The 27939-nt window shown below is 36.9% G+C and overlaps 1 protein-coding gene across 1 annotated transcript in view; it reads right to left on the bottom strand.

Annotated features, from left to right (window-relative positions):
- Positions 1–27939, bottom strand: part of LRPPRC (leucine rich pentatricopeptide repeat containing) — a 112926-nt gene that overhangs the window by 64317 nt on the left and 20670 nt on the right. The window contains exons 4-14 of the mRNA XM_043983475.1: positions 22334–22455; positions 22166–22224; positions 20913–20999; positions 20226–20352; positions 19751–19895; positions 19140–19306; positions 18822–18927; positions 18623–18730; positions 12621–12739; positions 7296–7389; positions 3788–3854 (exon numbers count right to left, since the gene is read on the bottom strand). Of these exons, the coding sequence (XP_043839410.1) occupies positions 3788–3854; positions 7296–7389; positions 12621–12739; positions 18623–18730; positions 18822–18927; positions 19140–19306; positions 19751–19895; positions 20226–20352; positions 20913–20999; positions 22166–22224; positions 22334–22455 (1201 nt within the window). The remainder of the gene's footprint in view (positions 1–3787; positions 3855–7295; positions 7390–12620; positions 12740–18622; positions 18731–18821; positions 18928–19139; positions 19307–19750; positions 19896–20225; positions 20353–20912; positions 21000–22165; positions 22225–22333; positions 22456–27939) is intronic.

The raw sequence follows: 27939 nt of genomic DNA, 5'->3' as shown, positions 1-27939 counted from the left end.
TGAGCCCAGGAATAAGGTGTAGGAAGACCAGAAAGGTAGGAGGCGGCTATGTTATGTTATGCCAAAAAACCACATTTTGTATTTGATTGTGGAGCAAATCAATTGTAGAGTTTATTGAGCAGGTAGGTGGGTGATATAGTCAGATGACTGTGGTGGCTGACTGGAGTACAGACTGGAGTGGGGAGAAACCTCAGAACGGCAGACTCACCGGCAGGCTGCTGCCAATAGTCCAGGTGTGAGGCGATGAAGACCTTATACCGGAGTACTGGTAGCATTAGAGTAGAGAAGGGGGCATATTCAGAGATGTGGCAAAGGTGAAATGGACAAGCCTTGGCAACAGCTTGGATGGGGATGGGAGGTGGGGACAGAGGTGGGGAGAGGAGGAGTCCAGGACATCTCCTAGGTTGTGAGTCTGAGGGATGGGGACTCTATATCCAAAGACTGAAGAATGGATAATAGAATAACGTTCAGTAAAATAATATAGAGGAACATGGTGGCACTCTTAAAGATCAACAGGCAAAACATAAGTATGGAAAAACCTATCCCAAGTCATACAGAGAGAGCATAAGAAGACGACAAGAACAACTTCATATCAAAAAAGAAATCAAAGCTAACTTTGGAAAGAGGTGGAAAGGGAGAGAACACATATGTGTCATCTTTTAACTCATCTGGGTTGTGTGTGTGTGTGTGTGTGTGTGTGTGTGTGCCTTCTCACCCCCCAATTTTGTATGTTTGATCTTTTCTTGGCAGCTATTAAGATTTATAAAATTTTAAAATTATAAAAAGGAATGATTCACTGGCAGAAGAGTATGTGAGTTTAACATACAGAGAATGGCATCACATTTTTGGTTCCCTATTCCACACCACTAAAGACATTCTCTTTCAAAAAAATTTAGAATAAAAACAATTATACTAAGTTTTACTTAAAACCCCCAAAATAAGTGATACTGGTAATACTAAAGGACAATGTTTGCTTGCAAACATCTGCAGACCTTGAAGTCCAACTGCACACATAACCTCAAGCCCACAACCAGTAAGTCATAGTTCATTCAATATTTACAGTATCCCTAATGTCATCTCTGTAGATGGCAGGTTGTAACCCCCTCCATACTTCGGATGGCTTCCTAAGCTGATGTGGCCACAACATATAATCACTTGATGGCCAATTCTTTGAAGAAAAACTCTCTCAACAAAACAAGACTCAAAGACTCTCCAGTTGTACGTGACCAATCAGATATTGCTGGGTTATGTTTATGCCAAAATGAGGCATTCAGAATAGGTCTAGGATGTAAGCCAATGGCTTCATTTAAAAAAAAAAAAAAGATTACCGCAAAAATGGAAAATTATTTTACTCAAGGTGATGAAAAGATTTAGGGCAAACGACATTCACCCAAAAGCTATTCGATCATCTCAAAGTCTTAAAGACAGGGGAAATTGTTATATTTAACACGTAGCTAAAAACATTATTGGGGCAGCTAGGTGGCACAGTGGATAGAGCACCAGTTCTGGATTCAGGAGGACCTGAGTTCAAATCCAGCCTCAGACACTTGACACTTACTAGCTGTGTGACCCTGGGCAAGTCACTTAACCCCAATTGCCTCACCCAAAAACAAAACAAAACCCCAAAAAAGCCATTATTAAGATATAAGAAAAGTCAGCTTGTTTTTACAAATAGTAATAAGAGTAAGAATACTTTAAGATTACCACAGACTTTACGAACATATTATTTTACAATTAAATACTGTTCCAAGCATCTTAGAAGATATCATCTAGGAAAGTCAATGTAATTTGGCCATGGCAAATCTCTGGATAAAGTCCACATATCTGTAGGGACTGGACTTGTGATTTCATTGATTCTTGGCATGTTCTTGGTGAGGAAACTCCCCTCTACAAATCAGTCCTTTCTTCTAGATAGTAAACTACAGCAGAGGTGGCCTTTAACACTCTAAAGGGCAGTTAAAATCATATTAAAAAGCAGTTGGAAAATATCTAACAAAATCATACTAGAAAACATTGATAATATTCTCTTTTAAAATTAAGGCCGCCCTGTGGCAGCCCGCTCCCAAGGTACCCTCACATACAGGCAAGTGTCCCCTAATTTCTGAGTTTGACACCAACAACCTGGAGCACTGAACACACAGTTGTGTCAGGGGCAAGGTCTGAACTTAGGTTTACCTGGCTGTGGTCTGTTCTCTACCCAGAGGCTTGTGGTCTCTCACATTAAGTGGCCATAAAAGAAACCCAAGTGTGACAAAATACTAATACCACCTTACGAGGGAGAGCTCCATTAACTGTGTGAAAGTCTATCTTACCATAAACCACTGATGTGAAGGATATTTTTATAGCATTTGGCACTTTTGTAGCAGAAATGTCACCCTGGACTGTGTGTGTTGGGGGAGGGGGGGGGGGGAGAACCCTAATAGATCTTTGATGAAAAGGCACACAAGTACCTGAATATAACAGAAGATTACTGTACTGTAAGCAGATATTGAAAATGATGGCTATGCGGAGGCATATGTGAAGACACATGAACTGAAGGGAAAAGCGGACAGTCTTCAAGACTATAACAATATAAATAGTGAGAACACAAGAGCTGAAATGGAATTGTGTGAAACTGCAGGAAGGAGATATGCAGATAGACCTCCCTTACACTGCATACAACAGTGGATTTGGTTGACATGATGGTTAGTTTTGCTCAACTGTTTGTGGCATTCTTTTTTCTGATTTATAAGGGATAGAACTCTGCAAGAAGGCAGAAGAAACCTGTTGGAAAGGTGGATAATATTAACTCCAACACAAAACAACAAATTGTGAGACTCTCCTAATGCATTACGGTTCATAGGACCAGAGATTTAAGGCTGAAAATAGCATTAGAGATTATTTAGTCCAACTTCTTCGTTTTCCACCTAAGTGAACTGCTACCAGACCCATGCAAGCTCAAGGGCAGAGACTGTGTCTCTTGTCTTCTTTTGGTGTCCCCAGCACTTAACACAGTGCCTGACACATACTAGGCACTTAATAAGTATTTATTGATTGACTTGGGAACAGAACTAGGCTTCCAACCCAGGTCTTCTCACTCTAAATCCAGGTTGATATTGACACCTATAAATTCTTTAAGCACATCACTTACCTTATTTAATGTGTCCTGCCCTTAATGCAAGAGAAGGACCTTAAAGCACAATTCCTAAATCCCTACCAGTCTTAGCTGCCTACAATGTTAGTCATCACTGGAGCCTAAGCCCAAGTTGAACACAAAATAGACTTCTTGTGGCCTTCGGTTCACACTGTTTAAAAACTGCATCCCCAGGGCAGCTAGGTGGCACAGTGGATAAAGCACCAGCCCTGGATTCAGGAGGACCTAAGTTCAAATCCAGCCTCAGACACTTGACACTTACTAGCCGTGTGACCCTGGGCAAGTCACTTAACCCCAACTGCCTCACCCCCCCCCAAAAAAAGCATCCCCTCAACCATCACTCCTGGCAGGCACCCCCAATTCTTCAATTGGTCAGATGGTTAAGGGTGGCCTCAGAGAAGTCCCAAACACAATCATGAAAGCAACACATGGAAGTATATATTCTTGCTCACACAAGAGATCTTCCAGCCTATGTGCAGCTCAGGATGAGGGAAAGGAGGACAGTAGTATAAGAAAGAATACCTCAAAGAGGAGGATAATGGGAACATAAACACAAATCACCCAAGATTAGATAATCCACAACTAAAAGTTGCTTAAACTCTTGAATTGACCATATAGACAGGATTCACAAGGACTACTAAGTGCCCAACTTACCTCCTAAAGCCTAAAATCAGACTGCCTCTAAAAGAATTCAAATCCATAGGGGATTCAGATGATACCACTGAAAAAGAAAACAGCCTCATTAAGCCCAAGGGGAAAAAAATATAGCCTACTATTCTAAATTATAAATTTACTTCTAAATATATTTATATTTGTTGCTTATCAATGTTTACTTTTAAAGTTTAATTTCATTATGGCAATTAAAAAAGCATTTATGCAAAATCAGTAGTAATGATGATGCCCCCCTTCAGTCTATATGGTACTTTTAAAAGGTCACATTATGCTCCCATCTGTGTACATACACATTTTTCGATGCAAATGGCAAATAGTCACAGAATACTAATTCTGTCACCAAGTCACCAATGTGTGGGAAATATACTAAACTGCCCAGTAGGGAAGCACTGAGCAGAGAACCCTGTCCTCATGGAGTCTAAAATAGAAGATGGGGAAAAGAAAGCGTAATGAAACATTCGAAGATAAAACTAAAACAACAACCACATAACTATCCTTTCTATTTGAAGATGATTCAGCCAATAACATCAGTAGAACACACACTGTGCTTCGATATAATGGGGGCGGCTTACTGAACCATCTATAAAGACCCGCTCCAATTGCCCTTTGGATCAATGGCACGCATTCAGAGAGTGCAGATATAAAACAGATTCAGTCATGCAAAGTTAACTGGTCCAAACTGATCTCTGACTTTTCTGAAACCACACTGTCTCTGTCATTTGTTTTTGAACTTAAGTCATACATTGCTATGTAGTTGTTTTGAGTGCGCCCATGTCTTATTTTCCAATAGACTGTAAATTCTTAAACCTTTTTCCCTATCTTCTGTATTACCCTATATTAAATTCTATTCACAAAAGACATAGACTTTTCAATTCAATTAACTGTTTACTTGCAAAAAACTGTAGACATGAGTTTTAAATTAAATTATTCCCTGACCATGCAATCAGTTTATCTTATATCCAAATGATCTTGCCTGTCTTAACTGAAATGGGATTACTAAGTGACCAGAAAGGATAGAGTAACTGGAGAAAGGTAGGCTTCATGAAGGTGAATTTTGAAAATTTACTGATAAAATATTGTATATAGAAATGTTGCTAGTCCTAATTCTTCACATACTTTAAAATAGTTCTTAAAATTCTTAAGGAAAGACAGCCAGGTTTTAAAATTCAGTTAATCAACATTAAAAACAAAAGCAAAATGGATGATAGACCCAAAGGTTCAATTCAATTCAACAAGGACTTACTCTGTGCTTCAAATTTACGTGGTATATGCATGACTAAATGCTAGAGATACAAAGACAAAAACAATGTATTCTCTTCTCTCTTTTTTCTCCCTCAAATATTTTAATTATTGTTCAATTTCAATAGTTTAAGTTTTCTCAGAATGGTTCTTTTCATTTCCAAAAACCTGACACTTAGAGAACTAGGCAGGCACTTACCCTTACACTTAGAGAATTTATAGAGGGGATACAGATAATTTATATACATTTCACCAATCTTTAATACAATATTTAAATGTTTTGAAGATTACAAAATATAAAAATATAAGAATATATAGAATGAATTTTGTTTTTTTAAAGACTTCAATCTATGTTCTGGTAAATTCTTAAAAAACAGCATTACATAGTCTAACTTAAGAAATTCTGCTGTTGAGCAGATACCCCAAGGAGGGTGTTGCTAAGGCTACAAATACACCCAAATATTATGGGAGCAAAGAACTGGAAGCAAAGTAGAAGACCCTCGATTGGGGAATGACTAAACAAATTATGATACATGGATGAGACGGAATGTTACTGTGCTGTAAAAATGATGATTATTACTAATACTGAGAAGTATGGGAAGATTATGTATGGAAAGGTTACATCAAATGTTGTAGATCAAAACAGAAAACAAAGAAAACAATACACATGATTACTATGATATAAAGAAAAATCACGAGATAATAAAAAAATCTGCTATTGCAAAAGTACAAGGATGGCAGCTAGGTGGTGCAGTGGATAGAGCACCAGCCCTGGAGTCGGGAGTACCTGAGTTCAAATCCGGTCTCAGACACTTAACACTTACAAGCTGTGTGATCCCGGACAAGTCACTTAACCAAAATTGCCTCACTTAAAAAAAAAAAGTACAAGGAATACGTATGGTACCAAAGAGATATGAGAAGGCAACTCCCTTAACTCTCTTACAGAGTTTGGAGTGGGAGGGAAGGAAAAGTTTCACCATAGACAGATGAACATTTGCCTATATTGACACATTTTAAAAATATATTGATCAGTTTTGCTGATTTCTCTCTTACTCTTTTTCTTCTAAAGGATAGCTATCTAAGGAGGTGGGGGGAAGGAGGCATACAGGGGGAAATCTAGGGGATGTAAAAGTAAAACATTAATTTAAAAAATAACAAGACACAGTGAGAAGACCACTGTACTTGGAATTAATTAGGAGATGGGTTTAAATCATAAATCAGCCAAAATGCTACCAGCTTCATGGAGTTGTGAATAAGGAATTTTGCATGCTTTAAAAGCACAACAGAATGATTACACAACTCTGATGCCTATTCACTAAGATGATTACACAAGTGATAACAACAAAACCTTTTAATTAAGTTCATTAAATTAAGTTCTTAAGAATGTTTTAGGTAGCTTATATTTTTATGCTATCAAAGAATACCTAGTACATTATTAGTCTGATAAGGTCCTAGATACTAAGCATCCTTCCTTAACCGACATTCAGAAACAACTAACATACTGTGCCCATTTCAACCTACATAATGGGTGCCTTTCCCCAAACATATTTTACTATCAAACAGAACATAATGAAAAATTTTTTGGACAAAGACAATGTAAAGAGCTATAACACATGCAGAAATAAATACACATAAATAAATAAATAAATAACACATGAATGCAGCTTTTTAAAAATCAAATTTCACAATATTAAATATTTTTAAGGGAGAATCCTGCACTTCAAAATATTTATTAATTCTACTAGTCAGTATATTATACAGGACACTGCTTTGTAATGAAAGCTAAGTTTCATATATAGCACTGAAAGTAAAATCACTTCATAGTATTCAACTTATTACTATATTTCTCATTTTATGGATTAATATTTAGCTTTCTCTAAATACCTGTCAGACTATTTCAAGGAAAGTATGATAAAGTTTTAAAAAAATCATTTAAGATTTTTCTGCTCTTGCTTAATGAAATCCATGTTTAATAATCATGACATCTGACATCATACAAATAACCTTGAAGGAGGCACAGCAAATGGCACCACATCTTTCTTAAATGAGGAAAAGATCTGCAGTGAACATTTCAAGATAACTCATTAAGTAGTGGTGGTGCTCCTCGTTGTCCAGTGTTCTTCTGCAATACTGAATATTGCGTGCTATGGAGAAGCACGAGGTACCGGACAGACATTAACTTTAACTTAAGGAAATGACTGCCTCACAACAATTTTACAGGATGTTATGTTGGTTGTGATAGAATACTCACATATTGATAAAACACCTTCAAGGTTTCCATTTATTGCTTCCTTCCTCAATTCAGCTAAACGCATTATGTTGTCATTAATTGGACACCCGTTTTCCTATGGACATGAGCATTTATGAACAAATTAGATTTCTTACTTTACAAATTTGATATATAATCTCCACTTTGGAAATTTACTAGTCAACTAACATATAATTGAACTAGACTTTTTACCAATGAATAAATACAGAGTTCAACAAAAAGATTTCCCTTGATCCAGGATTCTTGTACGTGGGAGATTACTCATCACTTTTCTTGAAATTACATGGATAAATTAATCAATCATGATGGACATTTTCTTTTTATGAGGGCTACTGAGGATTTAGAATATCTCCTTTATCAAAAGTGAGACAATTCCTTACAACACATACTTCTGTAGACAACACAGACTTCTATAGACAATGGTAATAGAATGTTCTATCTCCCATTAGGTATCTATCTAACAGAAACCTTACTTAATGATGGCATTCAACAAATCTTAAATAATGAAATTCTATTGCTGAGGAAAAGGACAAGAATACAATAATTTAACATTGAATTATTTATTTGCTTAATGATTTGGATTGTCCAGTATGTCACTGAACTTTTAAAAACAGAAGCTGCATTTTAAAATAATTTATCATCTACTACACTGTAAACTTGACTAACGAGTGATTCTTGGTACCCACTTGAACTGTTTATATAACACATACTTGTCAAGCTATAGCAGCTGTCTAGCCTCTGTTTCCTAACATATCTTTCTCACATGTACCTTATTCCTGCTTCCAACCCAGGAATTTCCCATCTATCTTTCTATGGCTCCCTACTGCCACTTCTAGGTTCTAGGTTCTCTCAGTAACCATCTCTTCCTTTTTGTTTGTTTTTGTGTTATTCATTTCTATGGGCCAATCAAAATCCTGGTAACTGTTGTCTTCAGACCTCCAGGTCACTCTCCTTTCTTGAATGAGTTCGGTATATGGCTCACAATTTCTCTCTTCTCCACAACTCCTGCCCTTATACTACGGAACTTCAACATACATAATGACTCTCCCTCGAGCAGCTTAAACTACTCAGTTCCTCAACTCACTCACTTCTCCCACCTTAGCCACACACAGATGGTTATAACTCTTGGTCTTGCCATCACCCACAATGTACCACATATCCATGTTTAAGAAATCCAAAACTTCCTTATCTGACCATAATCTACTATTTCTGACCTCTCCCCTGCCTTTCCCTACCAAACTTTACTCTTCATCCACACTGTGTGCTCCAATTCCTTGACACTTCAATTCTCTCCCAGGTCATCTTCCTAGCATTAGTCACTCTCTCCTTTTTCCCCATCCTGAGCCCTGGGTGAACCAAGTCAACTCTAGACCCCCTTATCATTAACTAATTGTGCCCTGCAAATCTTCAGCTTTGTATCATTCCCACTATCCACTAAGGTAGAGAAAATCACACAACCATTCACCTACTGGTGAATTAGGGGGGGATGTCTACCCCAAGCATGGGAAGATATGCCTCCAGGCCAAATGGGTAGATCCAAATAATTTGTTGCAACAGCCATGAAAGTGGCTAAAGCAGGCCCTACGGAGAGCTTAGAGCTTGGTCAAACACATCAAAGATGCCAAAGTCTTCCACTGTACCCTGGACCTAGCCAGTCATCCAAACTTTTGCCTTGTCACTTGACTTGATAACTTTGTGCAACTTTCCCTCACTTAACTCCAATCACCTTGTGCTGCCATTGAGCCTCTTTAAAGATGAAGAACAAACAACAGCTATACTGAAATTCTTCAAACCTGCCTTCCTACCCTAAACGCTCGGCTGACCTCTTGTATCTCCAACTATCCTTCACGTATCTTGAACGTGACATGCCCAAACCAATTCATTACTTTCCCACCCATCACGCAGCTTCCCTACTGCTATAGAAAGCAACACCATCTTCCCTAGGTATCACTCTCCTACCCTCTCTCTCACCTCCCATATCCAATCTGTTTCCAAGATTTTACATTTGCAACATCCTTTCAAATGTGCCTCCTTCTCTCTCCTCTGATAGTGCTGCTACCCTGGTATAAGCCTCCACAGCCTCATAACTGGATAACTGCAATCGCCTGCCAGTGACTCTGCGTGCCTCAAGTCTCTCCTCATTCCAATCCACGTTATTCAGCCACCAAAGTGACTCTTTCATCAACCCTGTCGCTGGACCTCCTGTATTCATTAAATCTAGTAGCTCAATATTACCTGCAAGGTCAAATACAAAATCGTCTATTTGTTCATAACCTCGTCCCATCCTACCTTTCCAGTCTTCTTACACCTTTCACTCCCTGCCAGGTACTCTTCAATTCACTGACATTGGCCTCCTGACCGTCCCACAAACAGGACGTTCCATCTCTCAGCTCTGGGTATTATCTCTGATGTCCCCCATACCTGGAAGGCTCTCCCTCCTCTGCTGACCACTACCTTCCTTGGCTTCCTTTAAATTCCAACTGAAATCCCATTTTCTACAGAATGCCTTTCCCAACCTCTCTTATTTCTAGTACTTTTCCTCTTTTAATTATTTCCTTTTCATCCTGTATACAGCTTGTTTGTATGTATTTATTTGCTTGCTATCTCTCCCATTAAGCTGTTTAGGAACTTGAGAGCAGGGACTATCTTTTGCCTCTTTTTGTATCCCCAGTGCTTAGCACACATACTGTCAGGCACATAGTAGGTGCTTAATAAATGTTTATTGGCTGACTATGCCCAGGCTAATATTTCTTATGAATAGATCTAATAGTCCCTCCACTGCTCAAAAGTTTTGGTGGGTCCCTATTACCTAGTGAATCCAATTCAAATTCAAGGTCCCCCACAATCTGGACTATCTGTTGCAAGTCTGCTTCTATAGTATTTGCCTCTACACATGCTGTGCTTCTGTCAAACTCTCTCAGACTCACTATCGCCAGCTCACACACTGTGCTTTCTCTATTTTTTGGTTTGCACTATTCATGTGCTTCTGCATCACTTAGTATTCTGCTTATCTGTATTACATGTCATCTCTCTCCTAAGTCCAGAAGCAGAGAAAGAACAAAGTTTTTCATTACACCCAATATTTATAGCAGTGCTTCATACCCACTAGGCAATGACATTAATCTGCTAGATTAATGAAGGAACCAGGTACTTATGGGAGATGTGCTATATGTATATCTTATGTATACTATATAATATATATGTACACTAAATGTAAAGGGTATTAGGTTTTTGGCATGAGGTGAATAAATACAAGTTATACAAGTTCTTGCTTTCACAATGGCACTTCAGATAATGACAGGATTTTAAAAGTTCAGTACGACAGTAGATGAAATATAATAAGCTAATACCTGATTCACTGACAGTAGTTCAAATGAAATTTATGGTGTAGAGACAAATGTAACATTCCTTCACATAGAATCCAAAGGAAACAGCTCTGCTCTATCAAATTGGTGGAGATAGGATTTATTGTACTATTACATTGTGAGGAATTATTTCATCTAGTACAGGGGAGGTGTTCAATGAATGCCTGGATTTCACCAGCTGTCAGATGATCACACCTAAATCAATCTGATTTCAACTTTAATTTAGCACCTTGTCTATGTAGGGCCTTCAGGAGAGAAAAGGTTTACGGAAGGCACTACCCCTTGCTGCATTAACAGAATTTCCAGGACAGGAAAAGGATATGACAAATGCACAAATAAAAAGAGCACAACATAAGACAAAAATAAGGAAGACAGGGATAAACCATCTGTCATGGAGTAGGTAGTACTTGAGTTGGGAGTTAAAGAATGAAAGAGTACAAATTCAATTAGTCTAAGGGGGACCAGAAGGTGGAGAAGACAATGCAGGCACAGGATACAAGATGAGCAAAGGCACAGTGGTGGGAAAGCATAGCATTTATAGGGAATAGTAAATAGGAGACACTGGCTGAAGTATCATAAAATAAAGCTGGTAAGTTCACATAAAGAACAAATTAGACGAGCAAGGGAAAAAATGTCTTCTTAGAGTGGTGGATAGGAGAAGAGGTCAAGATCAAATAAAAGAGAGAGAAGATATTTTTGCCCAAACAAAACCAACGTTGCTACAATTAGAAGGGAAACACTTAACTGGGGAAAAGTTTAATACCAAGCTTCTCTGATAAAGTTCTAATAAGTTATATAAGGACCTGGTTCAAAATTTTAACAACATGAGACATTTACCAATGGATAAATGGTCAAAATACAAGAACAAAGTTTCCAATGGAAAAAATTCAAGCTATCAATAGTCATATGAACTGATGCACAGTGAAGTAAGTCGAACCTGAACAATTTATTCAATAACACTGTTAATGACAAATAATTTGAAAAGACATAAGTCTTCTCATCAATTCAATGACCTAACATGATTCCGGGGCACTAAGATGAAGCATGCTACTCAGAGAAGTAACGGACTTAAGCAGAACAGGAAGACATGAATTTCTGGATAAGGCCAATCGACCATGTTTTGCTGGTCTGTGGTTATTTGGTTTTTCTTCTTCTTTTCTCAAGAGGTTTGAAAAGAAAAACCTAAATGGAGGAATGGGGGGGAGTGGGGTGAGGAGGGGATGGTGAGGGGTGTGGGGGTGAGGTAATAAAGGTACGGGGACTAACAACTGGGGAGGGAAAAGAGGAAAAAGGATAAGAGATGACTGACACCTGACAGAAAGATGCCCATCACATACATTTTTCCTTTATCATAAATTTCAAATTAATATTTATAATAAAATTTATAATTTAAAAAGCTTTTTACACATTACAAATGTATAGAAGAAACACAGCTGTGAAGTCAGGAAGCCCGGACTTGAATCCTGCGGGACCCTGAATGTCTTTGTGGCCTTGGCCAAGTTAGCCATTTGGTGGTTTGATGCACTCTCTAAAACTCCAAATGTGAGAGAAGTTGCCCAGCTGTGTGAGCTCCAGGCACTCCCTATATTAATGAAAGCCTAGGACCAGCCTTTCTACCACCCTAAACTGGCATGTAAGTGACTGGTTCCTAGACTTTCACTAAACCACTTCTTTTCTGAAGGAATATGGGATGGACTGGGACAATAACCTATAGTCTCAAGCTCAAGTATTTGGAGCTAGATATCAAAATTAAAAGCCAATTTGGGAGGCAGCTAGGTGGCGCAGTGGATAGAGCACCGGCCCTGGAGTCAGGAGGACCTGAGTTCAAATGTGGCCTCAGACACTTGACACTTACTAGCTGTGTGACCCTGGGCAAGTCACTTAACCCCAAGTGCCTCACTAAAAAAACACAAAACAAACAAACAAAGCCAATTTGACTTACCTTCAGTACAGCACGTGCTGACTGTATACTATCAAAAGAGGGAAAGACATAATTCCCATATGTTTCCGCATCAGGATTTACTCCCAACTCAAGCATTCTTTTGACAATTTCAATTACACCTAAAAAGGAAAAACACAATGGAATAAAACAGCAAAGGCTCAGTTCAATCTTCTTTTAAAAGAAATACTCAGGGGCAGCTAGGTGGCGCAGTGGATAGAGCACTGGCCCTGGAGTCAGGAGTACCTGAGTTCAAATCCAGCCTCAGACACTTAACACTTACTAGCTGTGTGACCCTGGGCAAGTCACTTAACCCCAATTGCCTCACTAAAAAAAAAAAATTTAAAAAAAAAAATACTCAAGTTTAAATCTCCAGAACATAATTTTTAAAAAGACAATAAAAGATTGGCAACATCTTGATAAACACAAAATGATTGAGAAAAAGGAAAATGAGACTGCTGGGTAAGAAAAAATAAAGCCTTTCATTCTCACTATGAACTTAGTTAGCACTAGGTACTCCTGAACTAGAGGAAGCAGGGCGTTGGACAAATCCCAAGCATCCCAGGAATCACATTTTCAATTATAAAACATGTTTATGATTTAACTACAATAGTATAAAAGTGCCACTTGAAAGAAAACCTAGGAAGCTTAAGAAAAACAAGAATCCTTCACACACTACTAGGTATGGGACACATACGTCCTTCATATTCAGCTAAGTAAAACTGCATTCCACAGGCTATGTGTGGCATGACAAAAGAATGTCTCTGGCTATAGCAACACTGGACAGATCTCTGGGACTGGGGGTTGGGTTGTAGACTCAACATGATAGTGGAAAGGTTTTTTTCAGGATGTTCAACAGTCAAACAAACTTCAAAATTGGGCTGTCATGAAGACAGGTGGGGAAACCTACTGGGTTCTAACGTTTTGTTTTTTCACAGTTTTAAAACAAGGAAAGTGAATACAGGTATTTTGCATTTTAACCCAAAGACACTATTGTCTCTTTGAATTTAAACCTGATCCTGTTTGTTTTTAAATAATTTCTTGATAAGACATTTGTCTTTTTTCTTGATAGCAAACATTTGATGTTTTAAAGAGAGAAGTCAATGTATACACATACTTAGAGACATTTCAATTTTTCTGAACAAAGTCAGTCATTCTTCTAATTGCAAAAGTCTACCTTCTTTTACCAGAACGATTTAATCATTCTTAGAACACCGTCCAAAACTGGTCAGGTATAAGAATTTATTTCCAACATACAAATGAAATGGCAAATGTTATGGTCAATACACATAACATAAAGATCATATTTTTGCTTTAGCAAAGTTGGAGGAAAACAATTTCTCAAGTAATAACGAAAAGATATTCTTATTTTTATTACTTATCAGACATAAATTACTCCCTTAAAAATCTGAGCCTTTCCCCCCAAGGTGTCACATACAGAAAAGTGACACCTAGATGAGTATTTTATATGATGCACTACAATGTGCTTTCCCTCTGAGCCCTTAATGATATATGAAGGATTAAATTCTGCATCTCTGCACAAGATCCTTCTTTTAGTTCTAAATATCAAAAAAAAAAAAAAGATTAATTTTTCTACCACTTTTTAAATCTTAACCACAAAAAGGCTTGCAAGAAATAAAATTATTTTGAAAATTTAGCAAATGTAAAAAACCCATTAAGTTTTCATATTAGGAAACAATTCAGGTGAACAGAACCAATAGCTCTCAACATAAGCACAAGCACAGAAGTCCACAGAACTCTCTAGCTGAAAAACACAAGAGAAAACTGACTTTTAACTTAAGGAAACTGTTTGGATAACACATGAATACAAACACAAAAATACAATCTAGATCTTTGTTACATATGATGACTTTACTTGCAGCTTCCTTAAGATCTTATCCCCCCACCCACCCGACCCCCCAAATCTAGAAACTATCGGGGTCTTGTGTATACAGTAACTTAACAATTTAATTTGTAAATAATAAAATTTATGTTCCCAGATACTACTGAATACTTGCAAGCTTAAATCACTAGATAGAAATGAATTAACTCTCAAAACCATGAGTAAGTAGTTATCACAAACATTTCATAAGAGGAAACAAGATTAAAGAGTCTGGACATATAGAAACAAAAGATAACAATCACAACAAAAAGTCTGCTCCAAGGAGCTCCTGTTTCAGTCACCTATATCTAAGTCTTTTGGAGCCAGTTGTTTTTGTTTCTGACACAAAGGGTGGCCAAGGGACATAAAATGGCTAATGGACCAGCATAACCTTAGACTGTCAACAAAAACCAATTGAAACCATTTAAGTTTTTACTAGAGTCATAGCTGAAAGCACACTCTCAACTAAATTTTACACTAAAATGTCACTCTCTTGCTATTGTTGGAATGACAAGAAAAAAACAAATATGCTTTTTATATTGGACACGTGATTTCAACTTCTTCATTTTAATATCTTAACAGTGACTCTTTAGCAATCTGTGGAAAACATCTTTTCTCGTCCAATTAAGCCAAAACATCTCTCTTTAAAAGGGTTATTAAAAATGATTCAAAGTAGATGCAGAAAAGATGATTAATGAGTTTTCATTGACCAAAATACTTTTTGATCTAAGCAAATTTTGAAAAAGTTATGATTTGTCCAACTAAGATTTTGCATGTAAGGAATTTTGTACAGTTTTAACTGTCGTGAACTGAATGCTGTTATTTTGATCTCATTCTCACTTTCCTTGATGAGACTAAGGTAGCAATGGTCCTGGGACAAGTAACTGCCTATTATTCTTGCATATTTAATGTTTGACAGAATACTGCAAGGGTAGATGAAATAAGTGGTTTTTTTATTCAGATATATATTAGCTCATCCTTTGTAGATTCACTGAAAGAATTTGATACAATTCCAGGAGCAGGCTGGATGACTGATTATAAGATATTCTTTACGCTCTTCTTCTAGGTCTCTGTAGTATTTGGAAAGCTTTCTCCTCCCATGTAGCAATGAGTATGAATAGTATTTAAAGGGCTATTCTTAACACTTATGACTCCATATACCACCCAGGCAATCATCAGCAACAATGTGGTTAGATACAGCTAACAGACATGGTTCCAGTGCAGTCATAGGCTATTTTTAGTGTGAAGATTTGCAAATCCATGAAAGACAGTGAACTTCTGATGGATAATTCTTGCTATCAGGTCATTTATTGCTAGGTGCTCGATTTTTATAGCCGGTAGTGATATATTCCAGTTTCTAACAATTTCCTTCCATTCACCTACACTGATTTTTAAGTCTGAACTCCTTAAGGATAACCCTTTTGTAATTTATGGTGGCAAGAACCTGGTCATAAAATTGCAGTCATCATCATCATTAAGCACTGTTCTTCACTTTCTGCAAAGGTCAACCAAGTCCCTGGGTTTCAAAGAAATCTGAATCTTCAAATGTGTAATAATAATACTTCATGGTCATTAAATTCTCACCTTTCATATTCATTTTACAATTCCATAACGCATCCTGACTCTAAATTAGTTGTGTTGTTTTTAGTTTCTATCCATTCTCAAAAACCTGATAAATACTTAGAGTTCTGATTAGTGAAACAAGCTAGGTTTATGGAGATTTTTGCATTCATGCTATAGGGGATAAAACTATTAAGAAAAACCCCTATGACCTGTCTGAAGTTGTAGGTTAAAAACCCAGAATTCTTTCAAATTTGCTTAAATTAGCTTCGATTGGATATATAATTAATTTCTTGGCAAGCTTGAGATATTTTATTTGGTTATTCAAAGTTGCTTCTCAACATCTGTTTTTTGTAGTTTTCTATTCAGATATATACTTCTCCCTCAAGCAAAGTTGAATTTCATTTCAATTGCTTCTGTTTATGTGTGTTGGATGTGTTTGAGTATGTACGTGAGCACATGTGCACACACATTTGGTTTCATGAAGTTTAACATCAGAAAAAAAAAATAAAGACACCACTTGTTCACCTTATATCCAAGAACACTGTTTACTCTGTTAGTTAAAAACAAACAAAAAAAGACAGGAACCTCTAAAAAGGAAAATCTACAGTTCTAAAGACTGACAACACTGATAATCTCATGAATTATTGACGGTGAGGGTTTGTGGGTTTCTTTTTTTCCTATACTCTTATAGCTAGGGCTTATAGTAAAGTAAAAACAGTATGACTTAACACAATTAGATTATATGGTAGGAAAAAAGGAGCGAGAACAAGGACATGGCTCTGCTACTAGGCAAAATGAGAGACCTCAAATATCCATCTAAGTTCTGAGGGTTACACTTTTCTCAACTATGAAATGAAGCCCTTGATTTAGATGATGTCTAGAGTCCCTTCCAATTATATGATTCTATGGTTTTATACCCTAGACTAGGGACAGATGTGGGTTCAAATTTTGCCTCTGACATTTATAGCTATGGGATCAGACAAGCCACTTAATTTCACTAAATCTCAAAAAAGTCCTTAAGAATTTAGTTCTCCACTGAGTGATCATTGAGAGTTCTCCACTAAGTAATAAATGGGTTTGTTGCCAGCAAGGTCAGATCTTTGATTTTAGATTTTACATTTAGTTGCACCTGGATACAACTAAAACCTCTTTTGGAGGGTACTAGCGTAAACTACAAATGAAGAAAAGTCATCTCTGCCAAAAAGCAGGTCCCTTAACATATTTATCCACTAACCTACCTAAGGTGAATTTAGTAATATATCCCTGATTTAAGCCTTGTTGTTGTTCAGAAAAGCAAAGGCTTCACTTACAAACTCAATAAACATTTCAATAACAGTTATCAAATATATTTTAGGATTTGATAATCATAAAACCAAAAAACATTCAGAGGTTATTTCTAAAAGATGAAATCAAGAGAGATAATAAATGAACTAAAGTTTTCATGGAATGATACTAACTTTCTGCTTCAGAAACATGATGTTATAGGTGACCTTGGAGTTTCAGAACTAGAAGATATGCAAAGAGTTAATAAAACTGCATATTGTTTTCACAAAGATCTTTCTAAAAGGGATTAGAGACTTTTATAGTCAGAAACAATTAGGGAATACTTGTTTCAGCATTTCTTCTAAACCTGAATACAACTGTATATTTAAAATAAAATTGCAACATGAACAGTCTGCTAAAAGCACTTTTTTTGTGTTTGTGCATTTTGTTTGTCACCCAATGTCACACTAACAACTCTGCATCTCATTCTAGAGCACATTATACTGTGAGATAAGAGGGAAAAGACCATTTTTTGTTTCCCCAAGGGGAAAGTACTTCTGTTAAAAGCATCTTTTTATGAGAGTACTCTTTCTGAATTACCAATAACGCAAACCAAAGAATTAGACACTGTACTCTAAAATTTAATATTTGTTCCATTCTTATTCATAGACCATAGACATCCCATGTGTAACAGGGAAAAGTGTGCTAAATGCTCCAACCTACTTAAGGACCCGAAAGACTGCATTTCTGCCCTTCAATCAGCGTGCTGTCAGGTCACGATCACTCATCTGGCAATAGGAGTTTCCCTGTCTTTTCTATTACTGTAACTAAGCTCAAATTTAGCTCATCAGTTAAAAGGAAAAAAAAAAAGATGTTTCACAAAGAAAACTATTAAGCTTCTCTGTTGTTTTAGTGAAACCTAAACTTGGGATGTGGCTTTACTTTGAAAGCATCTATAAATATTTAATTTTCTACAGGACTGTAATAGCAAGAACCAAAAGCCCTCATTTTGAAAATTAATAATGCACAGTATTTTGTCATTATGTTTTCATTATGAATTTGAATTCAAAAAAGACTAAGAAATGAAATTTAAAATCATATAATGTTCTGTTTTTTAAAATGTTTAAGGGAAATCTGTGTGAAAGTAAACATTCTCACATGTCCAAAAGAAATTCTTCTACTCTGAATAGTTATCACCAAAGAATTTAATTAGGTTTGTACATATGCTCACAGCATCAAAATGGGTTCCTGAATTATTATGCCTTTATTTAGCAAACAAGGAAATAAAATAACTAACCTTGACTGTCTTTATCCTTATGATGTCTAGCTAGCAATGGCCAAAAATAGTGTGGTCTGATGGGAGCTTTCTGTTCCTTCATTGCCTTCATGAGGTCAGTTGCCAAAGCTGAAAAAAAAAAAAAAACAAACCAGGGAATATTATAAAAACTATTTCAGGACAAAAATCTACATTTGTTTTCAATTTTAGAATGGAATACCAGTTTTCTTGGCTTTCAGAGCACAGTACAATGTGAACTGTAAAGGGGCACTATGCAGCTTCTCTTCCTTTAACTTTTCACAAAATTCTTCCAACTTGTTGAAGGGCTAAAAGGAAATAAATACATTTTATTAGCCTTCTCATGTTCTGCAAATATTCCAATATTTTTTCAAAAAAGTGTGAAGGAAAAACTCTCTATTTGCAATATCACATTCTCATCACTAAGTCCTTAGAGTGTCACAATTTTCTTAAAGTCTATTTTTTCACTCTTTACTTCTGTTCTAAATAGTAAGCTTTAGGAAATAAAAGAATTGAATACCGTATTCATGGTGACACAATGTTGTAAAAAAAAACTGCCAAAGTTGTTTGGGTTTGAAGTATTTTCATTTGTATTCTCCATGACTGATTTTGGACATGACACTAAAATTTGCATTGCTACATCTTCCAATCCTTCCGTCACTAAACTCAGACAAAGGTTCATCACATCTAGAAAATAAACAGATAAATATACTTGCTATAAAAATTAAATAACGTGATACTTCAACTACTACAAGTTATCCCTTACTTTGAACCATATTCTCGCATTCAAGAGCAATTTGCAGCACTTGAAAACTGATTATCACACAGAAAACATGAAAATTCAAAAATACAGAACATGTGCATCTATCTTTTTAAAAACTGCTTTTAGAAGTCAAAGAAAATATTTCTGAATTAAAACATACGCTTTGAAATTTTATGTTAATACTATAAGTTCATTTAAAAGAAAATAATCGAAGCTACTTTTACATGTTGGCTTCCAAGGACTTCTAGATTTCTATGCCACTGACTATAATTTAGATTCAGATACTTTTAGGAAAAATTTTTTCCCATAACATTAAAAGAAAAGGTTCAGGTTTTTATCAATTATAAATAAATCTTTTAAATTTTAACCTGGAATATATCTTCTTTCATATTTCATGAGTCCCAAAATTTCGGAGATATACTGAGGATATCCAGCCTTGCTGAAGCTAAAGATAATTTGCATTAAATCTCTGTCCATAAGGTAGTTATCAGTCTTCTCCATCATTTCCAGAGTCTGTAGACAATTCCAAAGTAATAAAAGTTAAGTCATTCATTCATATTTAAATTTAAACAATAAGGTTTTCTTTTCCAAAACTAAAATAATCACCATTTCTAAGGATACATTAAAAAATATATATTTAATTATATTATTATAACCATTAGCTGTTAAAATAACATTAAGTTGCTAAATAATACAAAATTTTCCCTAAATAATACTGACCCACTGGACAATGTTTCAGATGATAAAATGGGAATAAATTCTACTTCCCCTTTCTTGCCTTGTTAGATATTTCAATTTCTTGTTAGATACGTTAACGTGTAATTTAAACTGCATAAATCATACCTGTTTAACACGGTCAATGTCACCTTTCTCAGCATATGCATTCAATAATGCTAAATAAGTATCTGGACCAGGCTCAATTCCTGCTTCTCTCATCACAGAAAGAATATTTTCTGCACTTTGCATATCCCTGTAAATTATTTGAAAGAGTTTTAAAAGACATTCCTATTTAAACAATTGTTATGTTACTCTAAAATTATTTGATTCTCTAAGATGGCAAAATATGAGGTTCAAAATGTCTTTTATGTATCAATACAATATTCTAAAGCCTAAATGTGAGTAATCACAATTCTAGGTTTCTGAAATATCAAAATATAAAAAGCTAATTATTTTAATGAACTTTTGCAAATGATCTAATAATGAAGGGGATATTCAAGTAAGAATGATTTAACCTGATTACTCTTGGGAACAAATTAACCTTTTCTAAGAATAAGATCACCACTTAAGTTACTTTTTAACATTTTCAGGAACAAACCAATGAATTACCTTACATGGATAAATTGGGTGAATTTCAATACTTGAAACAGAAATTAATTCTTGATTAAGATTAAGTCTAATTTAATGGAAGTGGGCCAAGTATAATAGGAATGATGTATGCATTCTTTCTCATATGGTAATTCAGACTTCAAGGAGATGAAGAGTCAAGGTTTAAGATTTTTGTCACTAAAAAATTAAAATATTTTATATTACCCAGTTCTCGCATGCCCTGTGACAAGGGTACTGAATACTATTTCTGTTACTGGAAGATCTTTTGTCTTCATAAATCCAAGAATTTTGCTGAAAGATAAGAGAAATTATGTTAGCAAGAAAAATTACAATCCAATAATGGTAGCCTTTTAAAGAAAAATGCAAAAATATTTCCCAAGTGATTATCTGTTTTACTAGTCAAATTTACTATCAACAGTAGAGGACCAATTTAGTGGAAATGGAAGATAAGGCAAAGAACTAGCTCAGGAAAAGTTCCAGAAGAGTCCCCCTAACCCAACCTTATCCTACAGATGCCTCTGGAAGGTGAGGTGAACAGCCCTTGGGAACAGGTAATCAGTGTCAGAGGCACTTGAATCCACAACCACTTTATTTGACAGATGAACTATGGGTAGGTAACCAGACCTCTCCCATCCTGATGGAAAGAGGGAGAAGCAAAACCGGGAAGCAACATAAACAATGACAATAATGGAAATGGAAAGAACAGCAACTGAATAGTATAATAATCCTGAAAAACGGGAAAAGCTGAGAGGTAAAGGCCCAGGGATGGGATACCCTGAATTTATAATTATCAGAAGGGGCAGTGTGCTGGGAGAATTTTGTATTACTTTTTTTATTCATTAACAAAGGATGGATCTCTGGGCACCAGTGAAGAAGGGAGATGTTTTGAAAAAAAAAAAAAGCAAGACAGGGAAGCTAGGTGGCACAGTGGATAGAGCACCAGCTGTGGATTCAGGAGGACCTGAGTTCAAATCTGGCCTCAGACAGGTGACACTTACTAGCTGTGTGACCGTGGGAAAGTCACTTAACTCTCATCGCTCCACCCCTCCCCCCAAAAGGCAAGACCATCATTAATTTTTTTTCCCCTTAAAATACAATTGACTTGCATGGGATGGCATTTAAAAAGTATAATCCATGGGCAAATCTCCTAAATAGCTGTTTTTTTCCTAAACAACAAATTATAAGGAGCTCATAGACAGATGGGTAATACTGAACAGTGGCCTCAAAAATGAATATACCATTTCAGGCCCAAATGCCTAATAGAGACTAATCCTTTCTTCCCTTTAGTGTAAGGATTACACTGTCTGCCACGTTACCAAGCATCTTTTAGTAAAATTTTCTTGGACTTCCTTTCCAATTCAAAATGGATGGTTCTAACAGTAATTTTATGTGATTTCCTATCCCTCACCCCTACTTAAAAAAAGTTCTATCACATAAATTAATATGTGAAGCCATACCTAGCACCTTCAATATCTCCTTTATTACAGTAAGCAGCAATCAGCCTCTGGTATGTAACCTGTCAAGAAAATGGAAAAATCGATTAAAAAAAATTTTTTTTGGTTGGGGGTGGGGAGGAGTAGAAAGGTGTCTTATTATGTACTTCCCCCCTTCAAGAGACTACTTACTCGATTGGGCTGAATATTTGCTTCCTCCATTTTTGCCAAAAAATCAGTTGGTGAGAACTTATGTTCATTCTGAAGATATACTTTAAGTAAAGCATTATAATGGCTTATATCATATGTCACTCCTGAAAATGAAAAAAAGATTAAATTATCTGAATCACACCATTCTCACAAATTAGAATAACATAGTAATCTCCATTTCATAAAAATTTCAAACAGTGCATAGATGGGCAACAATATCACTTGTGAATTTGAATTTAGAACTTTTTGAATTATCATCTAACCATCTTAAGGAGATTTGAGCCTGACTATACAAAGTATCTGCTAGAACCAAGTGCTACCTAACCATTTTAGAAAGCAATTACTTGTAAGCAAAATTAAAAGGAAAGCAGAAAAGTGGGAAATAATTTTTGCAACAAGTATCACTGCTAGGGGCAGAGCCAAGATGGATGGAGGAAATGCAGTGAGCTCTCAAACTCATGATACAATCGCTCCAAAAAACATCCAAATAATGCCATAGGACAATTCCTGGAGCAGCAAAACCCATAGAAGAATGTGCTAAAATCATCTTCCAACCAAGGATGGCTTGGAAGGTCAGAAGGAGGGAGGTGCTGTGCTAAGACAGGAGTGGAGCCCAACCCTACAGTCACCCTGACACAGATCCAGTCCCAGGAAGGTCTCACCAGAAAAAGAGACCCCCCTCCCCCCCCCCCACCCCAAGCCTCTGAATCAGCTGCAGTGCCCGTGTCATCTGGAACTAAGCTCCCAGTCTGGTGAGAAGGCTGAGCCCAGGGAAGGGGAGAGACTACAGGGGTCTATGCTGGTGCTGAGGCAGAACTTGGATTTTTCACCCCTGCTGGGAACCAGGAGGTAGGCTTGAGTAGCAGTGACCCAGGTGGGGGAGGGGCACAGGCTCATCAGAGCTGACAAACACAACACACAAAGCTGGTTGATTAGCAAGTTGGTCTGGGGTCATCTACAGATCACGGAACAGGCCAGGTGAGTGAAAAACCTGATCCTCCTTAAATCATACCACCTGGGACTTCTTAAGCTTGGAATACTGCAGCCTGGAAACAGTGCCCCACTTTAAGGAGCTAAAAGTCAAGTAAAAGAAAGGCAAGATGAGCAGACAGAGAAAGGTGAGGACCACAGAAAGTTTATTCAATGAAGATCGAGGTGCACTCTCAAAAGAAGATGTCAACATCAGGGCCCCTATATCTAAAGCTTCCAAGAAAAATATGAATTGGTCTGAGGCCATAGAGGCACTCAAGAAGGACTTTAAAGATAAAGTTAGAGAGGTAGTGGAAAAAATGGAAAGAGAAATGAGGGCGATGCAGGAAAGACATGAGAAAAAAGTCAACAGTTTGAAAAGCCAAATTGGCCAAATGGAAAAGGAGGTACAAAAAGCTCTCTAATGAAAATAATTGCGTAAGAATTAGGATTGAACAAATGGAAGCTAGTGACTTTATGAGAAACCAAGACACAATAAAGCAAATCCAAATGAATAAAAAAAACGAGGGCAATGTGAAATATCTTCTTGGAAAAACTGCTGACGGGGCAGCTAGATGGTGCAGTGGATAGAGCACTGGCCCTGGAGTCAGGAGGACCTGAGTTCAAATCTGGCCTCAGACACTTAACACTTACTAGCTGTGTGACCCTGGGCAAGTCACTTAACCCCAATTGCCTCACAAAAAAAGAAAAAGAAAAACAAACACAAAAAAACCTGCTGACCTGGAAAATAGGTCCAGGGAGATAATTAAAAATTATTGTCTACCTGAAAACTATGATCAAGGAAAGAGTTTAGACATCATCTTCCAAGAAATTGTCAGGGAAAATTGCCCTGATATTCTGGAAGGAGAAGGTAAAATAGAAATTGAAAGAATCCACCGATCACCTCCAGAAAGAGATCCCAAAAGGAAAACTCCTAGGACTATTATAGCCAAATTCCAGAGCTCTCAGGTCAAGGAGAAAATATTGCAAGCTGCCAAAAAGAAAGAATTCAAGTACTGTGGAGCCCCAGTCAGGATAGCACAAGATCAAGCAGCTTCTACATTAAAGGACTGGAGGGCATGGAATAGGATATTCCAGAGGGCAAAGGAATTAGGATTACAACCAAGAATTACCTACCCAGCAAAACTGATCATAATCTTTCAGAGGAAAAAATGGGACTTCAATGAAAAAGAGGACTTTCAGGTATTCATGATGAAAAGACCTGAACTGAATGGCAAATCTGACTTCCAAATACAAGACCCTAGAGAACCATAAAAAACTGGAGTTGGGGGACATGCCTGCAGTGGTGCAGTGGGTGACTATCTTGTGTCTGAGGCTGGGTCTTGGCTGGGATCCCCCTGGATCCAGGATGGATGCTTTGTCCCCTATGTCACCTAGTTGCCCCATGATGACATCTTTAGGGTAAAATTGAGGGGTATGGGGAATGCACTGGGAGAGGGGGAAGGGCAGAGGTAGCATGGAGTGAAATCTCACATGAAAGAAACAGGAAAGGACTTATAGAGTGTGGGAAGAGATGGAGAAGCAGGGCAGTAAATGAATTTTACATATCAGAATAGGCTCAAAGACCTTAATCTCATCAGAGTTGCCTCAAGGAGGATTAACACACACACACCCAATTGGGTGGAGTAATCTATTTAATCTGGGAAGTAAAAGATCCTAACACTCCTCAGAATTGGCTCAAAGACCTCAATCTCATCAGAATTGGCTCAAGGAGGGAAGAACATACACACTTAATTGGGTGGGGTAATCTATCTAACCCTACAGGAAAATAGGGGGGAAGAGGATAAAGAGAGGGGGGCAAAAGAAGGGAGGGCAGATTGGAGGAAGGGACAGACAGAAGCAAATCCCTTTTAAAGAGGGATAGGGTGAAAGAAGATAGATAAATAGAGTAAATATCATGGGGAAGGGAATAGGATGGAGGGAAACTGTTAACATGGTAATCGTGAAAAAGAGAAAAGGGAGAAAAATTGTACAAAAACTATTTGTAGCGACTCTTTGTGGTAGCTAAGAATTGGGAAACAAGGGAATTTCCATCAATTTCAATCAATGACTGAAGAAGCTGTGGTATATGATTGTAATGGAATGGTACTGTGCTATAAGAAATGACAAACAGAATGATACCAGAAAAACCTGGAAAGACTCATATGAACTGATATATAGTAAAGTGAGCAGAACTGGGAGGACACTGTGCATAGTGACAGCAGTATTGTTTGATGAACAACTGTGAATGACTTAACTACTCTCAGCAATACAATGAACAAGTATCACCGATAAAGATCTCATTTCTCAACTATATAGAGAACTGAGTCAAATTTATAAAAATACAAGTCATTCCCCAATTGACAAATGGTCAAAGGATATGAACAGTCAGTTTTCAAAGAAATTATCTACAGTCATATGAAAAAATACTCTAGATCACTATTGCTCAGAGAAATGCAAATTAAAACAACTCTATGGGGCAGCTAGGTGGCACAGTAGATAGAGCACCAGCCCTGGAGTCAGGAGTACCTGAGTTCAAATCCGACCTCAGACACTTAACACTTACCAGCTGTGTGACCCTGGGCAAGTCACTTAACCCCAATTGCCTCACTAAAAACAACCAAAAAAACCACAACTCTGAGGTACTTACTACCTCACACCTATCAAGAATAGCAAATATGACAAAAAAGGAAATATTGGATGTTGGAGGGGATATGAGAAAACTATGATACTAATCCACTATTGGTGGAGTTGTGAACTGATACAACCATCCTGGAGAGCAATTTGGAACTATGCCCAAAGGGCTATCAAACTTTGATCCAGGAATACCACTGCTAGGTTGATATCCCAAAGACAGCCCCCAAAAAGAAAAAGGCCTATTTGTACAAAATTATTTATAGCAGCTCTTTTTGTGGTGGCTAAGAACTGGAAATCAAAGGAATACCCATCAATTATGGAATGGCTAAACAAGCTATAATACGTGATGGTGATGGAATATTAGTGTGCTATAAGAAATGACAAACAGGATAATTTCAGAAAGGCCTGAAAAGAATTGTATGAACTGATGTATGTGACGTGAGCAGAACCAAAACAATGTTGCGCATAGAGACAGCAATACTGTTTTATGAAATGTGAATGACTTAACTATTCTGAGCAAAACAATGACCCAAGACAATCCCAAAGGAGTAATGATGAAGCACACTCTCCAGCTCCAAAGAAAGAACTGATATTGACTGAACACAGACTGACGTGTGCCATTTTCATTTTCACTTTTTAATTTGGGGTTTTCTGGTACAAAATGACTAATATGGTAATGTTTACGTGATTATACATGTATAACCTATATCTGATTGCTTACTGCCCCAAGGAGGGTAAAGGGGAAGAAGGGAAGAAGGAATAGATTTGGAACTGAAAACTTATTATCAATTAAAATTTTAAAAAGCAATTATTAGTAAATAAATGGTACTTATTCTCTTTACATTTCTTCTGTTGTGTTTAAGTATATCTTTGTTGTCTCCACCATTAGAATGTAAGCTCCCTATAAGTAGGGCTTGTTTCACTTATTGTGTTAGCACTCCCAGCACCTGGCATACTAGGTATTTAATTGATTCTTATTAATGGCTGATACAGTGATTAGCCTTCTCAAATGCCTAGGTATTCCAGAAGTAGACTTCTTATACTCCTTCATGTTAGAAAATGCTACTAACATTACCATAATGAACATGCAGAAGAGTAACTGGGGAGGAGGGGCAGGGACTGGTCCACAAAGTATACATGAAAATGCTAATTAGTTCAGTCAGGTGCAATCTGCCTTTTTTGCAGTTCTTCACAGACTCACATGATCTGAGTCCAAAAAAATAAATAAATAAATCTGCTATTAACAGAATCACAAGATCTGAGGTTCCCAATCCAACCCATGCCTGTACAAGTCCAAAAACATACCCAATGAACAGTTATCCAGCATTCCCCCCAACAGGGGGCCTTTGAAGGGAACTGCCTCCTTTGACAGGTCATTCTAGAAATGGCCTTATATAAACTTAAATTGGCCTCTGCAACTTTTATCCATTGCTCCCAAACTGAAAAGGTAATCCTTCTTATAAATATAAAAGATTACTGTGCTGTAAGAAATTTAAAAAAAACATCAGATTCAGAGAAAACCTGGGATAACCCACATAAACTGATGCAGAATGAAGCAAACACAACCAGAATATATAAAATGCATACTATAACGTAAAAGAAAACAATTCTCAAAGACTTATGAACTATAATCATGACAATAGCTAATCATGACTTTAGGATGACGATGATTTGGGCAGAAAGGCAACAAACTAGAGGTTTAGAATGAGAAATAATTTCTTGGCCATAGCCAATATGGGGATTTGCTGATCTTTATGGTAACTGTTACAAGGAAGGCCATTTATTGATGAAGTTGGTGGGTAGAGATAATGATTGGGGGGTGGAGCATCCATGAAAGACTTTTGAAATAGAGAGATGACTGAGAGCAAAAGAGAACACAGAAAAGCAAGTGAGTTCTGGTACTATTATGTTAAATTTTAACATGTCCTTTTAGATATGATCTGTGAAGGTTGATTTTTTCATAGACAACCTTTTTTTTCTGT

This window comes from Dromiciops gliroides, chromosome 2 (genome assembly GCF_019393635.1).
Source record: "Dromiciops gliroides isolate mDroGli1 chromosome 2, mDroGli1.pri, whole genome shotgun sequence".
In the NCBI taxonomy this organism is placed as follows: domain Eukaryota; kingdom Metazoa; phylum Chordata; class Mammalia; order Microbiotheria; family Microbiotheriidae; genus Dromiciops; species Dromiciops gliroides.
This window is presented reverse-complemented; position numbering and strand designations above follow the sequence as displayed.